The 22,696-nt window shown below is 40.4% G+C and overlaps 1 protein-coding gene across 2 annotated transcripts in view; it reads right to left on the bottom strand.

Annotated features, from left to right (window-relative positions):
- TBC1D12 (TBC1 domain family member 12) overlaps positions 1 to 22,434 on the bottom strand; it is a 58,569-nt gene extending 36,135 nt beyond the window's left edge. For both annotated transcript variants that reach the window (XM_026710487.2, XM_026710488.2), the window contains exons 1-2: positions 20,975 to 22,434; positions 5,816 to 5,939 (exon numbers count right to left, since the gene is read on the bottom strand). In XM_026710487.2, coding sequence (XP_026566272.1) covers positions 5,816 to 5,939; positions 20,975 to 21,756 — 906 coding nt within the window. In that variant the 5' untranslated portion in view covers positions 21,757 to 22,434. The remainder of the gene's footprint in view (positions 1 to 5,815; positions 5,940 to 20,974) is intronic.
- Between the last annotated feature and the right edge of the window lie 262 nt (positions 22,435 to 22,696).

Raw genomic sequence — 22,696 nt, 5'->3', positions numbered from 1 at the left:
AATGGTCCCTATACTACTGGCATTTCAAAGGACCCTGAAAATGTAGTTCTTTACCTGGACCTTTGGTGAGGATGACTCCGTTTAATCTAGGTTGCTTCCTTAGTTTCCGTCCTCTGTGTCCCTTTTTGTCTTTTGTTATTTTTGCCTTGTTTTCCACGTTTTAAATCATTTGTAAACTGTCCAATCAGTGGGAATCAGGCAGCGTATAAATTAAATAATAAATAAATGTATCTTCCAATGTAGACCTACATTCGTGCACAAATCAAACAACAGGATTCCTGGCTGACAAATCCTTTAGTCTCCTGGGAGATCAATAATGCAATGAAAAAAATAAAAGACAAAACGGGCCATGGGAAGCAGTGACCTGTGACTTGTCAAAGAGAGGTGTTTGTTTGTGGAGCAAACTGCTCTTCTGGAGTGTTGGCATGGGAAAGCAAACTACTTTCAAAATGGAAACAATTAAAGATGGCTTTAGACTGCTTCAGTAGCCAGCTGGCTATAAAATGGAGGCAACAATATCATGGCACGTCCCTCAAAATACAGTCAAGGAGAACATCTTCATGCTGCAGCAAGTCAACTGTTCCAACAGCTTAAGCAGGCAGGGCGGCATCGAATCAGCAGAAATTATTTTTCTTCCCTGCTCTAGTGAACATCAGTGATCCACCCTCCCCTCTACCCCGCAAAAATCCGTTTATTAAATATGGAGATTTAAAAATGTTCATAATAAATAGCAAACAAACTTCAGTCGCTGGAATAATGCATAAAACTCATCTTAGTTGATTTCACAATAAACAACAATTCCTCAGCTTTTATCTTTGCGTTATCAGAGTATGCATATTTACTAAATAACTACAGATTTGTTTAATCACCAAAACCAGAATTAGACTATAATTTTATGGGTTCAAAAGCAACAATAAGAACCTCAATCCATTTAAGTTGAAAACACTCTTCATTCTTTATTTTTATTTTTAGTACAGGGCTGTACAAAACAAGTTTTATGTTTTGCTATCCAATAAACCAACCAGGACTGTACAATTGTGTGTGTAGTTCCCCCACGCCCCCTTTTTTTTAATGGAAATCTTTTGTCTCCTACTGTGCCTTTTGCCAAACAATTAAGCTGCTCTAAAACTACACGGAGTGGAGTTTTTTTTCTTACACCAGGGTGGATAATATGTGAGATTTCAGAAGCTGCCAAACAGCCCTACAATCTATTTTCATCACCAAAATCTCTTTAAACCTTGATAATAAGTTCTAACCATTAAAATTTAGTGATGAACTGATTAAATTTCAGGCGTACAATTTTATGAAACTGAAATGGTCCCGAAGACTTTGATTTCTATCATTATCCTTTTGGGGGACAGGGAGAGGCGGCAAAAAATTGCACACCTGAAAACTGACTCTGAATTCAGCAGTGTGATCCTATCATTCTGGAAGTACAAATGGGTACCAGTTTGGAAGAAAGAAGGAGTGACTGAGATGCCTGCTAGCAAGGTAGGACTGGTTGAGGGGAGTAAGAGCGGTCAGTGGTCAAAAGGTCAAGCTTTTTTTCTGACTGGAGGGAGCTCTTAGAGACACATGCTGGAATGGGGAACAGGGATGCAGCATGGAAATGAACTTATGATGCATGGTTTCGATGATTAGACATGATAGATTATAGAAAGAAGGAAGACATATTCCAACTTTAGAGAAAGGTTAAATTATAGCTGTACTTGGAAGACTAACCAATAGTCTTCAAAGTCACATTTGTAACTAATTCTTTAAAAAAAATTATAACTATATTTATAACTGCTGTAAAGATAGGAAGCCACTTTATAGTTTTTTTAAGTACTTTAAACTTTTTCTTTTAGTTCTCTTTCTGTTTTCTCTTTTTTTCATTCTATTTTAGTTTGTATTAGTTCTAATTGCTGTTATAAATTTCAATAAATGTATATACGTGTGTATCTTGGCGCTAGCAATGTATCAACAATAACCATAGCATTTAAGCAGGGGTGGGATTCAAAATTTTTAACAACCGGTTCTGTGGGCGTGGCTTAGGTGGTGGGTGTGGCTTGGTGGTCATGTGACTGGGTAGACACGGCTTGGTGGTCATGTTATTGGCTGGGTGTGGCCAACTCAATATCACTCAGATCGAGGCACGCATCTCCTCGCCTGGAGTCTCATGACTGTGGGGATGCTGCAACAGTCATAAGTGTGAAAAATGGTCATAAGTCACTTTTTTCAGTGCCATTGTAACTTTGAATGGTCACTCCACACAAGCAAAGTACCAGCAAAGGAGGGGGGAAAAAACTCCAGAGACGTTCCTGAGACAATAAGTCTAGTCCTGCCAAGAATGTAATAAGGGTTAACGGAGAGACAGTTTCTGTAAGCAACACCAGAATGTTTCCTTTCTGCCTTCCTTACAGGATTAGGCCAGTAATTTCTTCTAACAACCGGTTCTCCGAACTGCTTAGAATATTAACAACCAGTTCTAGAGAATAGGTGCGAACTGATAGAATCCCACCCCTGCATTTAAGACTTATATACCGCTCCATACTGCTTCACAGCCCTCTGTGGTATTTACAAAACTAGCATGTTGCCCCCAACAATCTGGACTCTCATTTTACCAACCTCAGAAGGATAGAAGTCTGAGTCAACCGTGAGCTGGTCAGGATCGAGCTCCTGGCAATGGGCAGAGTTAGTCTGCAATACAGCATTTTAACCACTGCATCACCATGGCTCCTAACCTTCATTCATCCTGCACAGCTCCATTAAAATTCCCATGTAGTCATACCATCTACTTAAGATTCTCCTGTTCTATTCCCTCTACTTCCCCCTTTATATTATTGCTCCTTACAATCCTTATCAGAAAAATTCTCATTAGTATAAATGGGATCTTTTTTCCTAAATCCAATTGCAGGAATGTCAGGAATTTAGGGCAGGAAAGAGACATAGAAGTATAGAAGGATGTGAATTACACTTTCCCTATCCAATTGTGATTTGTTATCTCCAAAATGCCCCCCTGCAGCATTCTGAATTAAGAAAAAAATCTCGATACAAATATATTCTTCAAGTTAACTGCTTGTGGGAGATGAAAGGGAAAGATCTGCCAATCATAGTTTTCCCACATGTTCAGGAAATGTGTCAATTTGTCTATTTTGTTCAAGATTCAGGATTTCTACAGTATTCAAATAGTTTTGTTTTATATCTGTGTATGGAAAGTACAATGATGTGTCTTTATCTAGTTCAGTATAATTCTGCAGCACATGAAAGTTAATGACTCTAATTGAATCAATATATTTTACTGCTAACGTTTTTTGATATAGAGAACATACCCATCTCAAAATAGCATGTGCTATTGAATGTAAAATATTTTTGAATGTAAAATATTTCTTCTCTGCTTGAACTGATTAACCTTAAAGACAGAATTTTCACCTTGAAAAGTATTGCTTGAAAACCAATGTAAAAAGTTTAAAACAGGGCTTGCCAATTATACAACAGTAACTAGAAAAACATAGCAAATGTATCTTAAATTGCAACCATAGTTTTCAATAGCCAGAATACAGAAGTAGAAGACAATCAAGGAGCACATGAGACAAATTTCTTGGGAACATAGGATTCGATTGTTGTGTTTCTATGCTGCTTGGGTCAACAATCTGCCTAGCATGGAGGAGCTTGTCAGCTGTGAGTCAGGAGAAGAATCAAGCAACCAGCTGCTGGCTGAAGCTCGTTGGTATTGTTGCATTTAAAGCTGGTTAGCATGGAGCAAAGGAAGTTATCCCTCTGGGATATGCCACTTTGGAGTAACATAAAAATGAGAGCTGTAACCCTACTGGTGTGGTGTGGGTGTTGGTGTGAAAATATAAAAAGCCTGAAGCTGTCCCTGGGAAATAACCAAGACCAGCAGAAACGGTTGATTTAAGTCCAACCTGCTCAACTGGTATTAAGAGAAGGAACTCACTGGGAGTGATGTTATAAGCTTGATTGACACTTCAGGGAATATATTCAATCTTTGGGCTGAGTTACAAGGTACTGGATTTTCCTGATGGCCCCGATAGGATTCTGATCTGAAAGATTCACCATTTTTTTTAAAAGAAATCCTCTTTCAAAACTTGGTTTGCCTATTAAATAGCTATTGGAACTATTCATTCAGCACTTCATCGGGGTGGGGAGTATATGTATTATGTATCTATTTAATCCAGAGCAGCAATTACAGTAGTAATGAGAAACAGCATTCTTGGTGTTGTTGTTGACAAGTTAGCAATCTGTTACAGGGGAAAGAGATTAAAAATGGAAGTGCTATTTCCCCCTTTTATCTTTCAGGCTGCTTAATAAAATCTGTGACTGAGCTGGTGTTGGAATTTCCCAGGTTCATAATATTAGATAACTTCGGGATCTATTTTGTGTTGTTTCTTCTGATAATAGAAATTTCTGGCAACCATGACAATATTGAGCCTGTCTGAATATAGGCATTTCTGCACTTGATCTGAAATTTCAAATGGAGCAGAAATGTCAGTTCTTTGAAATGTACTCAATTAGGTTGAAGGGCTTAATCTTTGCTGGCCTTTAAACCTAGCCTTCTCAAACGGATTTTTAATTGTTTTTAGTAACTTCAGATTTAATTGTAGTTTTATGTCTTTACTGAAAAATGCTGAAAGAGCTTGGCAACAAATATTGTTTAGTAAATAATAGTAAAAGAATATGTTTCTGTCTCATGATGAAGTATTTTTATTCATATTATTTATTAAAATTTGACTGTTCTTGTTGATAAAACTGGGTGAAACTCAGAAATGCTCTCCTCCTCCTAATACGGTCTTTCTTCTCTCCAGTCCAAATGCATTCTTAGGTCTGTTCTAGAGTTAGTAGACCTCCTAAAATAAGCAAAGCAGACAAGAAGCTGCGGGGATTTTTCACCTCCAAATCCGAAGGATGAAATTTATACTGTTACTGGAAACATCCCACATGGCTTTAAGCTACTGGATCTTTAGAATTCCAATTACACTATTTATGTCTTGTACATAAACTTTCAGTTTAGTTGTTTACTACTTAGGGGGGCTTCAGGAGTTCAGGTATAATGCCCTGGAATAATGGACTTGTCCATTATGTGGGGAAACAATCTGGAAAGTAGTTTCTGCTTCCCTTAAAAAATACAGGTTTCTTCTGTGCATGGATCAGGTTTGAGTCCCTGGTGAGAGAAGACAGGTTGATACGCTGGGGCAGAGTTGAGAAAGGAAGGCTGGAAAATAGTTGGAAAGATTGGAAACATGAGCATGTAATGAGTTAAGAGCAGTGGCTAAGCGGGGAGGGAGGGAAGCTACTGGGAAAACTGACCAGGTAGGCAAGATAGGCAGGGATAGCAATGGAAATGGCAGTTCTGGGTCTTTCTTTTCCTGGTCCATCGCCTTTACCACTACAGCGAAGTTAAAGGTTATATCGCCTTTGAATCGAGCTCATTCCTGATGACTACATGGATGCAACCATCCAGGTACTTTAGCACTTACAGTAGGATGTAAGTTTGCCCATCACTTCTTCCAGCATGTTTTTCAATTTCCCTGGTAGTCTCCCACCTAGGTACTAAGTAGCTCCAGACTTACTTAGCTTTCTAGCTTAGACAAGATCAGCCAGCCGCTGCTAAGAAAAGTGGGTGGGTGACTGGACATGTCACTGAAGTCAACAGGAGTTTAGTTCAACTGAAGATCATTAAAGCAAATACACATCAAATCTACAGATTCCATACAGGGTTCTTTTTAAAGGGTTAATCACTCTGAGAAAGACTTGAAGTGGAAGAATAGTCTAAAAACGAAGGCAAAAGCTTATGATACCACTCTAGAATGCTAACCTGTTGGATTATCTTGGAGTCTTTCTGCAGGTTCTCTTTTGGTGGAACTTTCCCGAATAACTTCCAGCCAGGAGCACTATGGATGCCAGGCTTGAGTTCCTTTGTTCTTTTGGTGAAGAAGTTCCTGTAAAAAAAATAAAATGAATCTAAATGTAGATGTTTTCACTACATTAACAGACTGAAATAAAAAGCTGTCTCATCTAAAAGTGAGCATTATGTATTACTAATTTTACAGCAATTGGAAAATATTTTATTTATTCTGACTAGAATGGAATGAAATAAACTGTTTTCCCAGTCTCAATATTTAAAAGAACAAGGGTTAAATTAATGCAGATGTATCATTGACTTTAAAAATAAGCTTTTCAGATGCTACAGAGTTCAACCATCACTGAAATCAAGAAACACTTAATATCCCAATAAAAATTCTTTCCCTTGATGTTTTATGTTACTCACAATATATAATATAAAATACAAATATAACAGTAAACAAAATTAACTTAGAAGATTAGAGGAAATAACTTGTTTTGTGTTATAATTACATTGTTGTATAACAATCAGTTATATACTTCTGATCTAGAGATCCATTCTCCCTGTTGAACTTAGAATTGTTTTCTTCTATAAAATCTATGAAATAAATGGTTTTTTTCTATCTTCATGGATAACATAAGGAAAAAGCTAGAAAGACACACACATGCCACAAATGACATTTTGCACAGGTTATCTATAAATACAAATTTTTGTGTGTGACAAGGTAGACACGACTCCAAAAATTTGCTAATCCTTTACCAGTTTGAAATATGCACTCATGACAAGAAACTAAACTGACACACAGGAGGAAAAACAGGGTTTAGGAGAAGCAGAAATCTAATTTTGGGAAGTGTTTGGTACCTACCATATATTGCTATGCTGCCTTTGAAGTAACAAGAAACTTGACTTGCATAATTAATATGTGTGTTTATTCAGAGAAACTAACTACATGGTTTAGCAAGCATTGAAGCCATTTGTGAAAGTCACCATTCTTCTTTGTAGAATAGTAGCACTCTCCCTGTCCTGTCCAATTTTTGCTACTTCTAGGAAGAAATAACAATCTCTCTTGTCTTCTGTACTGCAGCATGAAGATTTAAAATGGAAGTTCTTTCAAATGTTGTTGAAGAGTTGGCAAAGATTTAACACACACACACACACACACACACACAAACCCACAATTTTTTCTGTGGAAGTACTGCATACAACTGAAAATGCTGATTTTGTATTGTCGATTGAACAAATATTCAAGCATCGCAAAGCAATGCTATCGGACATACACAACTCCATGGTAATTTCATGGTATGGCTCTTCTCTGGAAAGACAACATACAAATCCTAATACCTACACATTATGGCACTGCAGGTGAACAAATGCCTTATAACCATTCATTTAGTGCTTGTTCCAATGTTGCAACAGTGCTGGAAAAAATGAGTTATGACCAGTCCTCACACTGTGTTCCTGAGGTGATCTATCACCATTTATAACTTCCCAGTCAGTTTCCAACAAGCATTGACAATGGCAAAGCCAGCAGGGAAAGTGGCAAATTGCATTCACATGATGACTTGAGTGAGTACACCCCTAAGTGATAATGTCCAAATGGGGCCCAAAGTGTCAATATTTTGTGCGGCCACCATTATTTTCCAGCACTCCCTTAACCCTCTTGGGCATAGAATTCATCAGAGCTTCACAAGTTGCCACTGGAGTCCTCTTCCCCTCCTCCATGATGACCTCATGGATCTGGTGGATGTTAGAGACCTTGCACACATCCACCTTCCGTTTCGGGATGCTCAATAAAGTTTAGGTCTGGAGACATGCTTGGCCAGTCCATCACCTTTACTCTCAGCTTCTTTAGCAAGAGAGTGGTCATTTTGGAGGTGTGTTTGGGGTTATCATCATGTTGGAATACTGCCTTGCGGCCCAGTCTCCAAGGGGAGGGGATCATGCTCTGTTTCAGTATGTCACAGTACATGTTGGCATTCATGGTTCCCTCAATGAACTGTAGCTCCACAGTGCTGACATCATTCATGCAGCCCCAAACCATGACATTCCCACCACCATGCTTGACTGTAGGCAAGACACACTTGTCTTTGTATTCCTCACCTGATTGCCACCACACACGCTTGACACCATCTAAACCAAGTAAGTTTATCTTGGTCTCATCGGACCACAGGACATGGTTCCAAAACCCCATGTCCTTAGTCTGCTTGTCTGCAGCAAACCGTTTGGGGGCTTTCTTGTGCATCATCTTTAGAAGAGGCTTCCTTCTGGGATGACAGCCCTATAGACCAATTTGATGCAGCATGCGACGTATGGTCTGAGCTAACCCCCCCCCACCCCTTGAACTTCTGCAGCAATGCTGGCAGCACTCATACGTCTATTTCCCAAAGCCAACCTCTGGATATGACGCTGAGCATAGGCACTCAACTTCTTTGGTTGAACATGGCAAGGCCTGTTCTGAGTGGAACCTGTCCTGTTAAACCGCTCTATGGTCATGGCCACCAGGCTGCACCTCTGTTTCAGGGTTTTGTCAATCTTCTTATAGCCTAGGCCAGGGCTAGGGAAACTTGGCTCTTTTATCACTTATGGACTTCAACTCCCAGAATTCCCGAGTACGCCATAAAAGGTTCCCCATCCCTGGCCTACTGGTTTTTCAGTTGTGGGAGAAATCAATTTTTGACTTGAACGGGACTGTTTAATATACAAATGTAGGATGTCCTGAGACCTTGTAGCACGAATGAGTCACATGACACCAGGGAGGGAAAACGGCTACTTGGGCCCCATTTGGACATTATCACTTAGGGGTGTACTCACTTTTGTTCCCAGGGACATTAATGGCTGCGTGTTGCATTATTTTGAGGGGACAGCATCTTTACACTGTTATACAAGCTGTATACCCACTACTTTAATTGTAGCCAAGTGTCATTTCTTCAGTGTTGTCACATGAAAAGATATAAATATTTACAAAATGTGACAGAGTGTATTCCCTTCTGTGATATACCGTATATCTACAGTACAATCCAATTAAGAAATTCAACCTTTGGTATATAGCTTAACAACAAATTAAGGAATATTTATGTGCAGTTGTTTACAGATTAAAATATGAAAAAAAAAAAGAATGAATAAGGCATTGTACAAATTCAGACAGCCTTTTGGTCATTAATTAAGATTTCTTTTGCAAAAACAACAGCTTTCAAATATTTCCTACAGACAATTAAAAGTCTTCCTGTTTGTTTAGAATACTTCCCACTCTTCCTTGCAGAACTCTTGCTAGTCCATAAATATTCTCAGATATATTACTATTTAGTTTAATCAATACTTCAGCTTGGCCACATCGTATTTCCTGTACTGCTGGCTGTCACACATCCCCAAAGCATAATAGAGCCACTCCTGTGGTTCTGCAAGTTGTATGGGGGCTCTTTTCTTGAAACTCCTGCTACACTCCTTGTCTCTGAATGTATCTTGCATAGTTTCAGCCAAATAGTTTTTTTTCCCTCTTTGATCTTATTCCAAAATATCTCAGGCTACTCAAGGTTTTCTTTTGTATACAAATAATCCTTGCTTAATCCTCACCAATCCCCACCCTTCCATGCCTGGGAGGCCACAGCCACTTGCAGGACTCGGCAGTGCATGTACAATTGCCATGGACTACGTAGCCTGGGCCAGCTACTATAGCCCCCACCGGTATATATAGAAAACTGCTGGGAGGGCCAGGACTGGGCCAGGACAGCTCTATGGCTTAGCAATGCACATCAACTGCTCCACTTATCTTTGCATTATTCTGCCGCTGCTGACAGGCACGCCTGGCATGGCCTTCCTACAGACATACTGTACCATTCTGCAAACAGAGGCCATTCTCACAATTGCTCAGAATGCTCTGTGCGCCAATGGCCCCTATAACCAGCTGGCCTAGACACCCCCCCCCCCTGACCTGCAACAACTTTGCACACACTGGTGGGCCCTGTAGTCTGCAAAGAGCCTCCTCTACTCTAGGGCCCCCCATGCTTTGCTTAACAACTCATATGATTACTTAATGACCACATTGGGAGAGCCGGGATTGTGATCATTGATGGAAGCAGTCATGTGATGTCTTGCTTAGCAACTACTTTGTTCAATGATTTGAAGATTCCAAGTTCAATTTATGGATGTATTGTATAATTGACTTTTGTTGTAGAGAACCAAAAACAAAATAAAACAAAAAATTCTGACAACTCTCACAGGAAGATTACTGTTGTTTAAGCAATCCTACACTATAAGATTGCAGAAAACGGCTCCAGTGTCAGCTAAACTTTTCAGCAGTTATCTGGAGTGACCAGGGATTCTGTTTTTGTCTGGAATGATCAGAGGTTCCGTTTTACAGAACTAACCAGTTTCGGAGGCAGTTGTAACAGAGATCTTTCTTGGCCTCGAGCCTGATGTCCCAGTAGGTGAACAAGCTGAAGCTGAACACAAACTTGATATCTCAGCAAGGCAACAATCCAAAACATCCCTCCAAAGTGGCCATGAAATACTTCCAGGAACAAAAAAGACAAAAATCTTGGAATAGCCTTTGCATTCCCCAGACTTGAACACAGTTGAAAATCGGTGAGGAGATTTCAAACATGAAGTGTTGTCAAGGAAGCCCAAAAATATTTCAGAGTTAGAAGAGTTCTTCAAGGTACACTATTGTGGGGAGATTATGCTAGTTATTGTTCACTTAAAGAAACCTATTGTCTAAGTAGAAATACCTACACCTTCATGTACCATTGTAATCATTCCTAGCTTTTCTTGTTCCTGTGCGCAAAAAATAACGGAGATGGGATAGATTTTTAAAGAAAAGGAAGTTCTGTATGGGGGACAATACAATTCTACTTTGTACTTTACACATAGAACAACAGAGTTGGAAGGGACCTTGGAGATGATCTAGTCCAAGCCCCCGCTGGTTCAAATAAATTGCAAATATGGTGTCATATGAACGTATACACTCCCTATATGCATTCCCTAATCTGCATAGGGAAGGGAGAAAAGGCTGTTGCCCGGATATTTTTACTGACTCCTTATTTCCGTTTTGTTTGAATGGACATACAGTCATTCATGCGGCATATCCAACTGCAGCCAGATGCATTCACATTTAAATGACAACTACATTTTTACATCCAGAGAAACTGAGGATTGCCATTGCTTATGTTGCATCCAGAAATTTTGGAAATATTAGGGTTGGTTTTTTTTAAACTCACCTTTATTACTTTGCAAGTAACAGATGAATAATCAGAGGAGATGATCCTAACTAAAGTTTGTATCTCACTTATTGGTAACAACTAGTATGGTGTTCCTTCCAGCTCTCCCAAAAAGATGGATTGCAGTCAAGTAGCCAAACCTGTATGTTATACCTGTATCCTTCTATCAACATGGATACAAGCGAAACGTACAAATAGTGACTCCATGTGGGAGGAATCCTCTCAGAATACCATCAAAACAGAATACCTTCCTCTAGAAAAGCTGACAAAAGCTTTAAGTCCTTTCATATGAATACAGCTTCTAATATGAATTCAGGTGGCCAGTTTCAGAACATACTTGTGGCACAATGGACTAGTCATTTAGTTTCCTTCTTCTTTACCCTAGGTTTGTGAGAAGGCAGGTTGCAGGAACCATCACGATTAAACACAGCAAAGGCATAACAATGGGGTACATTGGGCGGATTCTTATTTTCTGACAAACACGCTGCACACGGAATGACATTATAATTCTGTTTTAAAAACAAACGTGTTTCTTGCATGCCCTCTTGGCACACCTTTGTTTTAAAATGGAATACACAAGAAGCCCCCGCCCACTCACTCCCCCAAAAGAAGATAATTTACCCTCCAGGCCCATTACATTCTCATGAAGGATTTGCAGAAATAAATCTTTCAACATTTAACAAGCTGAAGTACGAAAGCAATTTTAAATTGGGTGATTGAGCAGTCTCATTGTGTCAGTTCAATTAGCCCGTCATAATCGCAAGCTGATTGCCAAGTGCCTGAATTGGGGTCACGTGACTGTGGGAAGGCTGCAACAGCTGCAATGTTGAGGATGGGTTGCAACTCTCCTTGTTCAGCACTGTCGTAACTTTGAACAGTTGCTGAACGAATGGTCATTAAGCAAGGTCTAAGGGTACAGGTAGCACTCATCTTACATCTACAATTGAGCCTGAAATTTTCTGTTGTTAGGTGAGACATTTGTTAAGTGAGTTTTCCCCCATTTTACCACTTTACTTCCCACAGTTAAGTGAATCACTGCAGTTGATAAGTTAATAGCCCGGTTGTTAAGTGAATCCGGCTTCCCCACTGACTTTGCTTGTCAGAAGGTTGCCAAAAGAAAAGAAAAAAAAGGAACACGTGATCTTGGGACACAGCAAAAGTCATAAACAGGTATGAACTGGTTGCCAAGCATCTGGGTTTTTTTGTCACACGATCATGGGAATGCTGCAAAGGTTGGAACTGTGAAAAACAGTCATAACTCACATTTTTTTCAGTACTACTTTAACTTTGGACAGTCACTAAACTAATTGTATGGGGAGGACTATTACATTTGATCTTTTACTTGTAACTGATATTTTATATCTACCGGTAATTTAACAGAAGAATGAAGTATTCTTATAATTAAATTGTATTTTAACCTTATGTCTGGAATGAGAAGTGCAAGACTTTTTTTTTTTTGAGCTAGAGCAACATATAAACCGGAGGATCAGGAGAGATTTAACCTTTAAAGGTGTCAGGATCCAATTTATGGGGCGGGGGTGTTGTTGAGCAATTTTAACTATTAATTAATATATATTCCACTATTATTATACAAGCTCCCTAGGAGGTGAACATGAATATACCCACTTATTTACTGGCTATCATGTAGCTCGTGTGGTTAAATTAAATAGAAATGGGCACAATGATGCAGAATTTGCCATTTTAGAACCCATTTTTTCAACTTAAATGTTAATGCCTTTTGATTATTGAGAAAAGAGGTAAAAAGAAATCCTGAGTTGAAATTTGGGTCACTTAACTTTGGGAAAAAAATCCCAATCCTACAAACAAAAAATAGAATTTCAATGACATATAATGGGATATAAAACAGGCTTTTACTCACAAAGCAAAACAATTTTCTCCCGTGTTCTACAATTTTATATGTCAGTGCTACGACACACATATACACGTGTGTGTGTGTGTGTGTGTGTGTGTGTGTGTAATTTCTGTGTATGAGTTTGATCAATAGCATATTGCTCTCCCTTTTTTATAACAATCTTTATTTTTATTTTTTACTGTTTGTAAATGCCTACAAAGATTAAAAAAATGTGCAAAACATGATATTCCCTGTGACACTCTGGACACTAAAGTTGGACTTTTAAGAAACAAGCTAGGAGAAGTATTGACGCTTTTGAACTTTGGTGTTCAAAAGCATCAATACAAGAGAACATTGTGGAGAGTCAAGAAAACAAATAAATGGAACATCAAGCAACATCAAACTTTAGGCACAAGTGACCAGAGTGAAATTATCCTACTTGGGACACATTATGAAAAGACCTAAGGGCAGTCCTTGATTTATGACCAGTAACTTAGCAACCATTCAAAGTAATGGTGGATCCCCTCCCCAAAATGTACTTACGACTCAGTTCTGATGTTCTGATGGCTAGGTCCCCCTCCATTGTCACATGACCCCATTTCAGTACCCAATTTGCATTAGTAGATTGTGTGATTGCACAACCGTGGTTTATGGTTTGGCCCAAAACAGGTTTACTTCTGATTTTCAGCAAAATGCGCCCTAGTGAACAATGAATGGAACGGAACAGAACAGAATTGGAAGGGACCTTGGAAGTCTTCTAGTCCAACTCCCTGCTCAGACAGGAAACTCTAGACCAGGGGTCACCAACCTTTTGGACCTCAGGCACCACCAAACTCATAATTTTAAATCCCACGGACCAGAGACCCTTGGAAAATTCCAAAAAAAGTCTGTAGGAAAATTTCCCACTCTGTTTTCCTACTGATCAATCATTCTTTATTTGGGATCGCAGGATAGTGTCTCCAGCTCCATTCTCAGGGAGAGAGACTTTTGGCTTCATGCAAGGAAAGCAGCAGAAGCAGCAGAACTCTTTCTTTCTCTCCCCCAAACTCCGCCAGAAATGAGTTTTCATGAGACTTGTCGTGCCAGCGCAGCCTCTTGGAGCAGGATGCCTTGCAGGGTCCCAAAGACTCTTTTCTGGCGGAGTTTGGGGGAGAAAAAGACAGACTTTTGCTGCTTTCCTTGCGTGCAGCCAAAAGCAGAAGAAGAAAGAAGCAGAAAGAAGCAGCCTGGTGGCCAGGCCAGGTGCGTGGGGCAAGTCCCCCCCCCCCTCTGCCCTTTCCCCCCTCCCCTCACTACCTCATGTTATTCGCAATATAAGTGATATAAGCCTTGTGTTCCCATGGGCCATGTGGGCAGGATAGCCTTGTGTTCCCGTACAGCCTGGATTAATTGCTTTGGGGGCGACATTTCTCTGGGGACCACCAAAATTTTCTCACGGACCACCAGTGGTCCCTGGCCCACTGATTGGCGACCACTGCCCTAGACCATTTCGAACAAATGGTTGTCCAATTGCCTCTTCAAAATTTCCAATGTTGGAGAATTCACAACTTCTAGAGGCAATGTCTTCCACTGGTTAATTGTTCTAACTGTCAGGAAAATGAGTTTGCTCAAAAATTGCAGTGTTTGCCTAGTGACTGCGATTCACTAACAACTATGTCAATTCACTTTAACAAGCACCAAGGGAAAAAAGGTCATAAAATTGGGTTGATCATGCAATGAATGATCTGCTTTTTATGGCTCTTTTATGATATTAAGTCAAGGACTACTATAATGCTGGGAAAGTAGAAGGAAAATGAAGAGGACAATCAGAAGCAAAGTGAATAGATTAAATTACAGTAGTGGTGAGCGTAGACATTGGAAGACCCGAAGGGCAAGGTTACGCACAGATCACCCTGGACAAATCTATGTGATTGCTAAGAGTCAACAACTTGATGGCATGTAATCATCATCATCATCACGCAAATGGGACACGGGCATTATGAGCAGCAGTATGTAACATTCTGTATTCAACAGGTCTACAATACAATTTATCTATCAGTGAACTTTATTGTATCTTTGACATATATCCAGAAAATCCATTTATTTTTTTTGCAGTTAATATCAAATGAGGAAATAGTAGCTGACTTAAATGAAAAGCATTTATACTTTTCATCTATGGTATAGATGAATACCTTATAGGTAGTCCTCAATTTAAAACCACAATGGAGTCCTAAATTTCTGTTGCTAAGCAAGCCAGTTGTTAAGTGAGTTGTGTCCCATTTTATGATCTGTCTTGTCACCGTTGTTAAGTGAATCACTGCAATTGTTAGCAACCCTGTTGTTAAGTGTATCTGACTTTTCCATTGGTTCTGCTTGTTGGAAAGCTGCAAAAGTGATTTCATGACCTCGGGACACTGCAACCGGCATAAATACATGCCAGTTGACAAGCTTCTGAATTTTGATCACATGGCCATGAGGATACTGCAATCATCATAGGTGTAAAAAACAGTCATAAGTAATTTGTTTCAGTTCCACTGTAAACAGTCATTAAATGAATGGTTTTTAAGTCAAGGGCTACCTGTATTCAATGAAATACGCATAAACTAAATCTCTAACAGCAGTTTTGTAAACACTATGGATTGAGACAAAGGTGAAACTGATACCTATGAAAGTCATTCAGTACACTGATAAGTATTACCCACATAAATATGAAAAAGAAAAAAAATGAAATCACAACCAGAAAAACAAGTTTACAATCAAACCGAAACATTGAGTTTCAGCTGAGATGCTAGGGGAACTTAAATTAAAATGACAGCTAACAAGTACTCTTTGCCTATATTTGTACCAGTTTCAATATCTGTTTATTAAAGTATTAGATTTCTGAAACATTATAGCTGTAGTAAAACATGCCACAGCACATTTGCAGCCCTGCAACATTCAAGTTTATCAACTTTTAAAGTAGGTTACTTATAGCCTTATCTAGTATAAACTTAGAGTAGAATGGAGGTGTGTCTTTATACAATTTCTTTTCTATTCATTTTTAGGTAAGTAATTCCTAGAACACTTTTCTCTTTTAGTACCAATAATGAAAGTACTATATGTATAAAGCACCTGAAGGACTGAATTATATTACTGTGTTGCATCAACTCAGAAATAAATTCTCCTTGGTAGGTGACTTTAACTGTACAGTTTTAGCAGCATATTTTACAATACTGCATATAAAACATGTAATAAAAAGGATAACAATGTATGAAATGTGTGTCTGGATATGTGCATAATTTGCATTCAGCTATTTGGTTTTTTTTACTCATTGGTCGTTTTTGTCCAAATTTCACATGCAGCTTAAACTGTAATGAAATGTCAGCAAGCAAACAACCAAGCTCAGAGAGCATCTAGGACTCCACAATTCTGACACTGCTACATCAAATACATTACTTCTAATGGGCATTTATGTAGCAGAGCATTATTAAGTACTTAAATAAAATTTCAATTTTCAGACATATTCTTACTATGAAATGATTAACTTTATTAATGATGCTCAGAGACACACACTTCAAAAGAAATTCTAGACCAGGGGTTCAAACTCGTAGCCCGTGGGCTGGATGCGCTACACGGTGGCCACGCCTACCCCAGTTTAGCGAAGAGGGGGAAGTCACGATGCATCATGTGATGATGTGTCGTTGAGAGTTTGACACCCCTGTTCTAGACCGTAGCCTTAGCAGAAATTAAGCATTTGCTTTTCAATATAAAATTGACATTTCATGTTACTACCAGATACAGCAACAAGTAACAACTAACCCAGGAAGACTTCAGATTTTGCCAAACTATAAAATGGATAGTTGTATGAAAGAAAAGTGATAAACCAAGCAAATATGCCAAGATGCGATTTTCTCGTTTCTCAAAATGAACAGTGGGATCAGATTAGATCCTGAAGGATGCACTGACAGCGAAGTTCATAGTTAACATTCCATTTAAACAATATTGTGGGGGCAATTTCACATACCTCCTGAATTTCCTAAATGATCTAGAAGGAATACAGAAGCAATTTTCCCTTCAGGAGGTATTATACCAGATACCACTGGCATTTTTTTTTAACCTGCAGCTTGTCAAAACAAAAAGTGATGAATTGAGACAATTATCACAGAATCATAAAATTGGAAAGGATCCCTTACACCCATAAATCAAACTATGTTCACAGTGCAGGAACCCAAATTAAAGCATCAACAGATGGCTGCCTGAAACATTCACTTCTACCATCTAAAAATTGTAAATCTAGCCTCACATTCAGCCAAAATCTGTTTGCCTGTATACTTCAACCTGAGGCAATAGAAAACAGGCCTTGATCTTTTTTGTGATTCCCCATTCAGATATTTGGAAAATGCTTGCTGACAGTTCCCTACCAGTTTTTTTCCCAAGACCTACCCAATTTATTCTACATCTCCTTGTAGAATTTAGTTTCTACCGGCTTCATCATCCGTACTGCCCACCCTTCCACCCACCTCCATTTTTTGCACCTGTGTCAATTGTCTGAACTTTTTTTTAAATGTGATCATTGGAACTGGACATGTTCTACCTTGTCTCTGACTAATGAAAAAGAAAATGGAACCATTTACTTCATGTGATTGAAGCGTTATACCTCTACTGAGGCAATTCAAATTTGCATTTTGCCTTTTTAAAAGTCAGGTTATACTACTGACTCATATTTGATCAATGATCAAGCACAATTTCAAAATACTATTCATATGTATATATGAATATATAGGGGATATATTCAGGCTTTAGTCTCTGCTGTCATATTATGAACTGCACAAGACAAGACAGAGAGCCAGGATGGTGCCATGATTAAGTGACCCACAGTCTATGCCATTTTTATCCTTGGGTGACTTTGGCCATTCTTTCTCTCTCAGCCTAATCTACTTCACAAAGTTGCTATAGGGTAAATGAGAAAGAAGCTTGGAAATTAAACTTGAATGCAGAAGCAAGAGTTCTGCTCAAGAAATACAAACAGCTTTCACATGATTATTGCAATCTTAAAAACTTAGGAACTCAACTTTTACAGATATTATAATTAAATAATTTTATTACTCTATTCATCATGATTTGTTGGTGTTTAGGAAATGCAGTTAGAAAACAGACCCAGAAGATTTTGAAATGGTGAAAGCAGACAAAATTGGATGTTAGAAAAAGCACTGGTACAATTCTATAGTCTCTTATACCACTCAGGATCAATGGCACATTTCTGTAGATAGGATTAATACTTTTCTAATGATACATTTTCTAGATTATGCTATATTATGAGATAGTGAGCATTTCAGATGGAGAAGTGTTTCTAGATATTTGTTAAAGGAGCAACTGGCAACAAATAAGCTATTCATGAATACCGAGACAAGAAATACTTCCTCAATACAAGAATCACAATTCCGGCAAGTATTGTAAATTACATCAGAAGTTTCAGCAGGATATTTTGCAAAATACCAGTTGGCTATTTCTAAAGGATTTGTCCATTGTCATTTTCCTTTCTCCTCTTCTCTACCCATCTTCACCAGGCAAAAGTTGAAGAAATAAATGATTTTAAGTTTATTGGTATACTAAAACATATATCAATAACATAGTGGAAAAACTTAAAACCATCCTACCTTTTAGCACAGTCAGAATTAAAGTTTCTGCTCTAAATAACTGCCATAATCCAGAAGCCATTCCACTGCACTGTGTCAGAAGGAGAGAAGGAAAGCAAGGCCACCATCTATATTCTTCAAAAAGGTAAATTTCTCTTTGATTCTCCCACACTAGTGACTTAAGAGCCACTCTAGTGAACTATTATATGTGAGATTAGAATCCTTGTAACATCAAGAACCGATGCTATAATGATCTTGTTTTCTTTTACAAGCTCCATCTTGTTTTTCAATTGTATCATAATTTTATAGTGATAATTTATTTAACTTGATTCTGACTCTCAATGTCTGGGTGGTTCATAATTACAACATTACAATAAAATGAATACACATTATGGAAACAAATGGCAAGCATAATGAAGAGGTTTACTCTCCCTTTCTTGAAGGTGTAGATGAAGAGCCAGGTCTTCATGGGTTTTAGATTGTAAACATCAAGATAGAGACTCAAAAACTACCTATTAGTACTGTTTGGTTTTTTTCAGAAGCTTGGGAGCATAAATTTATATATCTGTTAAATTTATTTGTTGCCTATTTTGCTATAGGGCTACTCTAGGCACCTAACATAACAAATATACCAAACGTAACATAACATAAATTGCTTCAGTGTCCAGAACACCGAATACTGTATCAATGTGTGATAGAATAAAATCCCTTTAGAAAAATAATTTAAAGTGGCTAATTTTTACTCCACCATTTCCAGTAATTAAGTCTTCCAGCATTATTGAAGCTAAGAAAGAGTAAGAATGCATTGGTCCTTCATAAAACTGAACATACAGCCAAATAATGATGTAAGGTTTCATTCTTGAAAACTGCTCAATTTGGAGTATGTCATGCGTACCTAAAGAACAATGTAACACTGCAACACTAGCCTGTAATAGAATTCTTTTTCTTTCCTAGTAACCTAAACATTGTAAAGCCTTTAATTACTTGAAGTAAAGATTATGAAAATAATATTTTGTAGTACAGCAAAACATGAAAGAGGAGAATGATTAGGAAACATTAGTGTTATGATAGGTCTCATTCTAACAGATATTCTGATGTGCTTGTGCAGCTACTTCAGAGGCCTCAGAAGCTAATGATTTAGTATGTTCTTCCACATGTCACAAAAAACAGCTCCCTGCTTCAAAAAGGAAGTATCACTGAGAGATAATAAATGCTTCTGATTAAAAGGTCTGCCAATATTTCCTGGTGTATAGGCTTCTAAGGAACTGTAGAGGTCAAATTCCCTAAATGCAATAAAAGCACATTTTGCTTTCAAAAGTAATCAAATATGTAGCAATGCCCACATGCAGCTATGTAACAAGACATCTGATACAAAACATTTTCCCATCAATGGGACAACAGTCCCATTAAACATTATCCCATTATCCATTAATATGGCATTTGGTGCAAAGCTAGAATGATGCTATCCAAAGCATAAACTACGACTGCGCTCAATTTACAGGCAGAAATCTGATTGGAACTGAATTAAAATATTTCTTAAATGCACCCTATGTTAAGCATTAGACGAAGCAATGAATGCAATCCAGTTGACCATGCTTTATGTGAATGGCACTCAATAAAAGTTGACCCCACTCTGAAGGTTACACACATCCCATACGTGTAATTTTCTTTGCCTTCAGAACTGGTTCATCATTGATTGCACTCAATTTACAAGTAGAAATCTGAGTGGAACTGAGTTAAAATATTTCTTAAATGTACCCTACGTTAAGCATTAAACAAAGCAATGAATGCATCCGAGTTGGCACGCTCAATAAAAGGACACCACTCTGAAGGTTACACACATCCCATACGTGTAATTTTCTTTGCCTTCAGAACTGGTTCATCAGTAATGAAGGGGTTGTGCTTTAGACAGCCCTACATATTACCTGCTAAGATTATTTTTTCTTCCTTTCCCAAGGAATTTCTTAGCCTAACATCTTTTAAGTGGGCCATCCCCCCTCCTTCCAGATCCGTATCCTTTGCAATAGGTCAGGATACCGAGAAAGCAATACCTGCTGCTTGGGAAGAAGAGGGGAGGGGAGTGCAAATAAGCAACCTCACACCATCCATAATTCAGAGCCTTATTCTGCTCTTGCAAAGCCCCGGCTTTGAAATGCAGTTCAGACACTCCTTCCACGGCAAGGCCAGTAAGGAAGATCGATGCTACCGAGGATCTGACCAGGGAGGAGACCAGAATCTAGCAGGATCCAATCTGGGTCGGTCCCCGGGAACCAGAGCTTTTGGTCTCCCCAGGAGCCGATCTCCCAGATGGGATCCCGCACCCTCGTCCCGGGACGCTTCGATTCCCTCGCCTTCCTTGGTGAGGCCGGCATTGCACAACTCGGGTCAGCGGGACCCGAGCGCACCGTACCTTCCCTTCCCGCGCCAGGGAGGGGCCCGATGAGTCATATTTTTTTTTCCTTTTTTCTTTTACCTCGTGAAAAATTCCGCAAAACTGGACCCGGCGATCCCACCACTCAACCGTTTGGCCCGATCCCCTTGCTCCGAGCCGGGCCCCGCTGCGTGAGCGCCGGCGGAGGCGGCGGCGGCGGGGTCGTCGGGAGGCTCCGGGGGAGGCAAGTGGTCCGGGGCGCTGCGACGACGGTTCACCTCGAAGGTGTTTCGGGAGTTGAGGCTGATGTCCATGAAGGCCAAGGCGGGCAGGCAAGGCAGAGCCCTCGCCGGGGAAGACAGGCTGCCCTCCGCCTCCTCGGGGGTCCCCGAGGAGCTGGAGGAGGCGGAGGAGGAGGAAGAGGAGGCCGAGGCGGAGGAGGTGGGCGACGGGGCCGAAGCCCCGGCAGCCCCCGCCAGGCTGTTGCTCCCGCTCGGCGGCTCAGCCCCGGCCACGCCGCTCAGGAACAAGGCGCCGTTGTGGAGGAGCTGCTGCTGCTGCTGCTGCTGCTGCTTCTTCTCCTCGCCGCGCTGCGGAGCCGCGGCCGCCTCAGAGACCGGCGGCGCGAGGAGCAGAAAGCCGGCGTCCCCGTTGGTCATCCTCCCTCCGCCGCAGGCGTCCCCGTTGGGCGGCCTCTTGCCGGCCAGGTAGCGATGCAGTCGGTCCCGGGAGCTCTCTCGGCTCCCATCCCGCTCTCCGTCCGCTTCCGCGTCCTCCCCGTCCGCCTCCTCCTCCTCCGCCGCCGCCTCCTCCGCCTCCTTGTCCCGGCCCGAGGCAAGCAAAGCTGCGCCGCCCTGAGCTCCGGCATCCTCCGGCCCCACCATTTGCCGCCGCGGAACTCCAGGGGAGCCAGCGGCCCGGCCGAGAGCAAGAGGACGCGGGGAGGAGAAGCGGCTCCTCACGGCGGCGCAGCGGGGACCACCGGAGGGGAGAGGGCGGGGCGGCTACTGCTGTGGGCGCCGCCGCCGAGCCCGCGCGCCTCCGCTCAACGCATACAGTTCCCGTGGATGGTCGTGGCGGCGGGAGCGGCCTAAAGGGGCCCGGCTCGCGCAGGCGCATCCGAAGCCCTCAGCGGTCCCAGGGGCGGCCGATCATAGAGACGATTTCGTTAGTGAGGAAATGCAGCTTGTAAACATCCGGTGCGGTCTGGGGCCGCCCCGAGTAAGATCGACGGAAGCCTTTGGCTTTTACCGTATAGTCTCTAAAAGCACCGCCTACGAAACGGAGTTCTACGAAGGTTGTTACGGCGGCTGGAAGAGCACGTCTCCTTTTATCTTCTTTGGAAGAAACGTTTCGGGGCGGCGTGGGGGCTTATTTTGAGACATCGCCTCTTTTTGCCTCTTTCCCAACCTTCCCATGTTGAATTGGGAAATTTTGGGAATTGAAGTCCACAGATTCTAAAGTTGTCAACTTTGAAAACACTGCATGCTATCCGATGTACTTTCGACTTAAGTTTCTGAGTGCATTCCTCAGATTAAGCTTCATTAAACATGAAATTATCTTGTAAATAGGCATGCATAAGACTAATTTAAGAAAATTAATTTGAATTGAAAGGTTGCATATTATGGCTTGATTTTTAGCCAGAGATGCACATCTTTCATTGGGCTGATGGTTAACTTTTTCACTTATGATTTGAAAATCCCACCAACTGTCAAGTATATACAGACTAGGCTTAGATCTAATTTACATTTAGTGTAATATATGTCTCCAGCCCATTGATACTCACGTTTTCCCCAACAAATCAAAAGGACTCAGTCTACACAT

This window comes from Pseudonaja textilis, chromosome 4 (genome assembly GCF_049901715.1).
Source record: "Pseudonaja textilis isolate UNSWEBS1 chromosome 4, rPseTex1.2, whole genome shotgun sequence".
NCBI lineage: Eukaryota > Metazoa > Chordata > Lepidosauria > Squamata > Elapidae > Pseudonaja > Pseudonaja textilis.
Note: the sequence above shows the minus strand (reverse complement) of the source record. Positions and strands in the feature narration are given on the sequence as shown.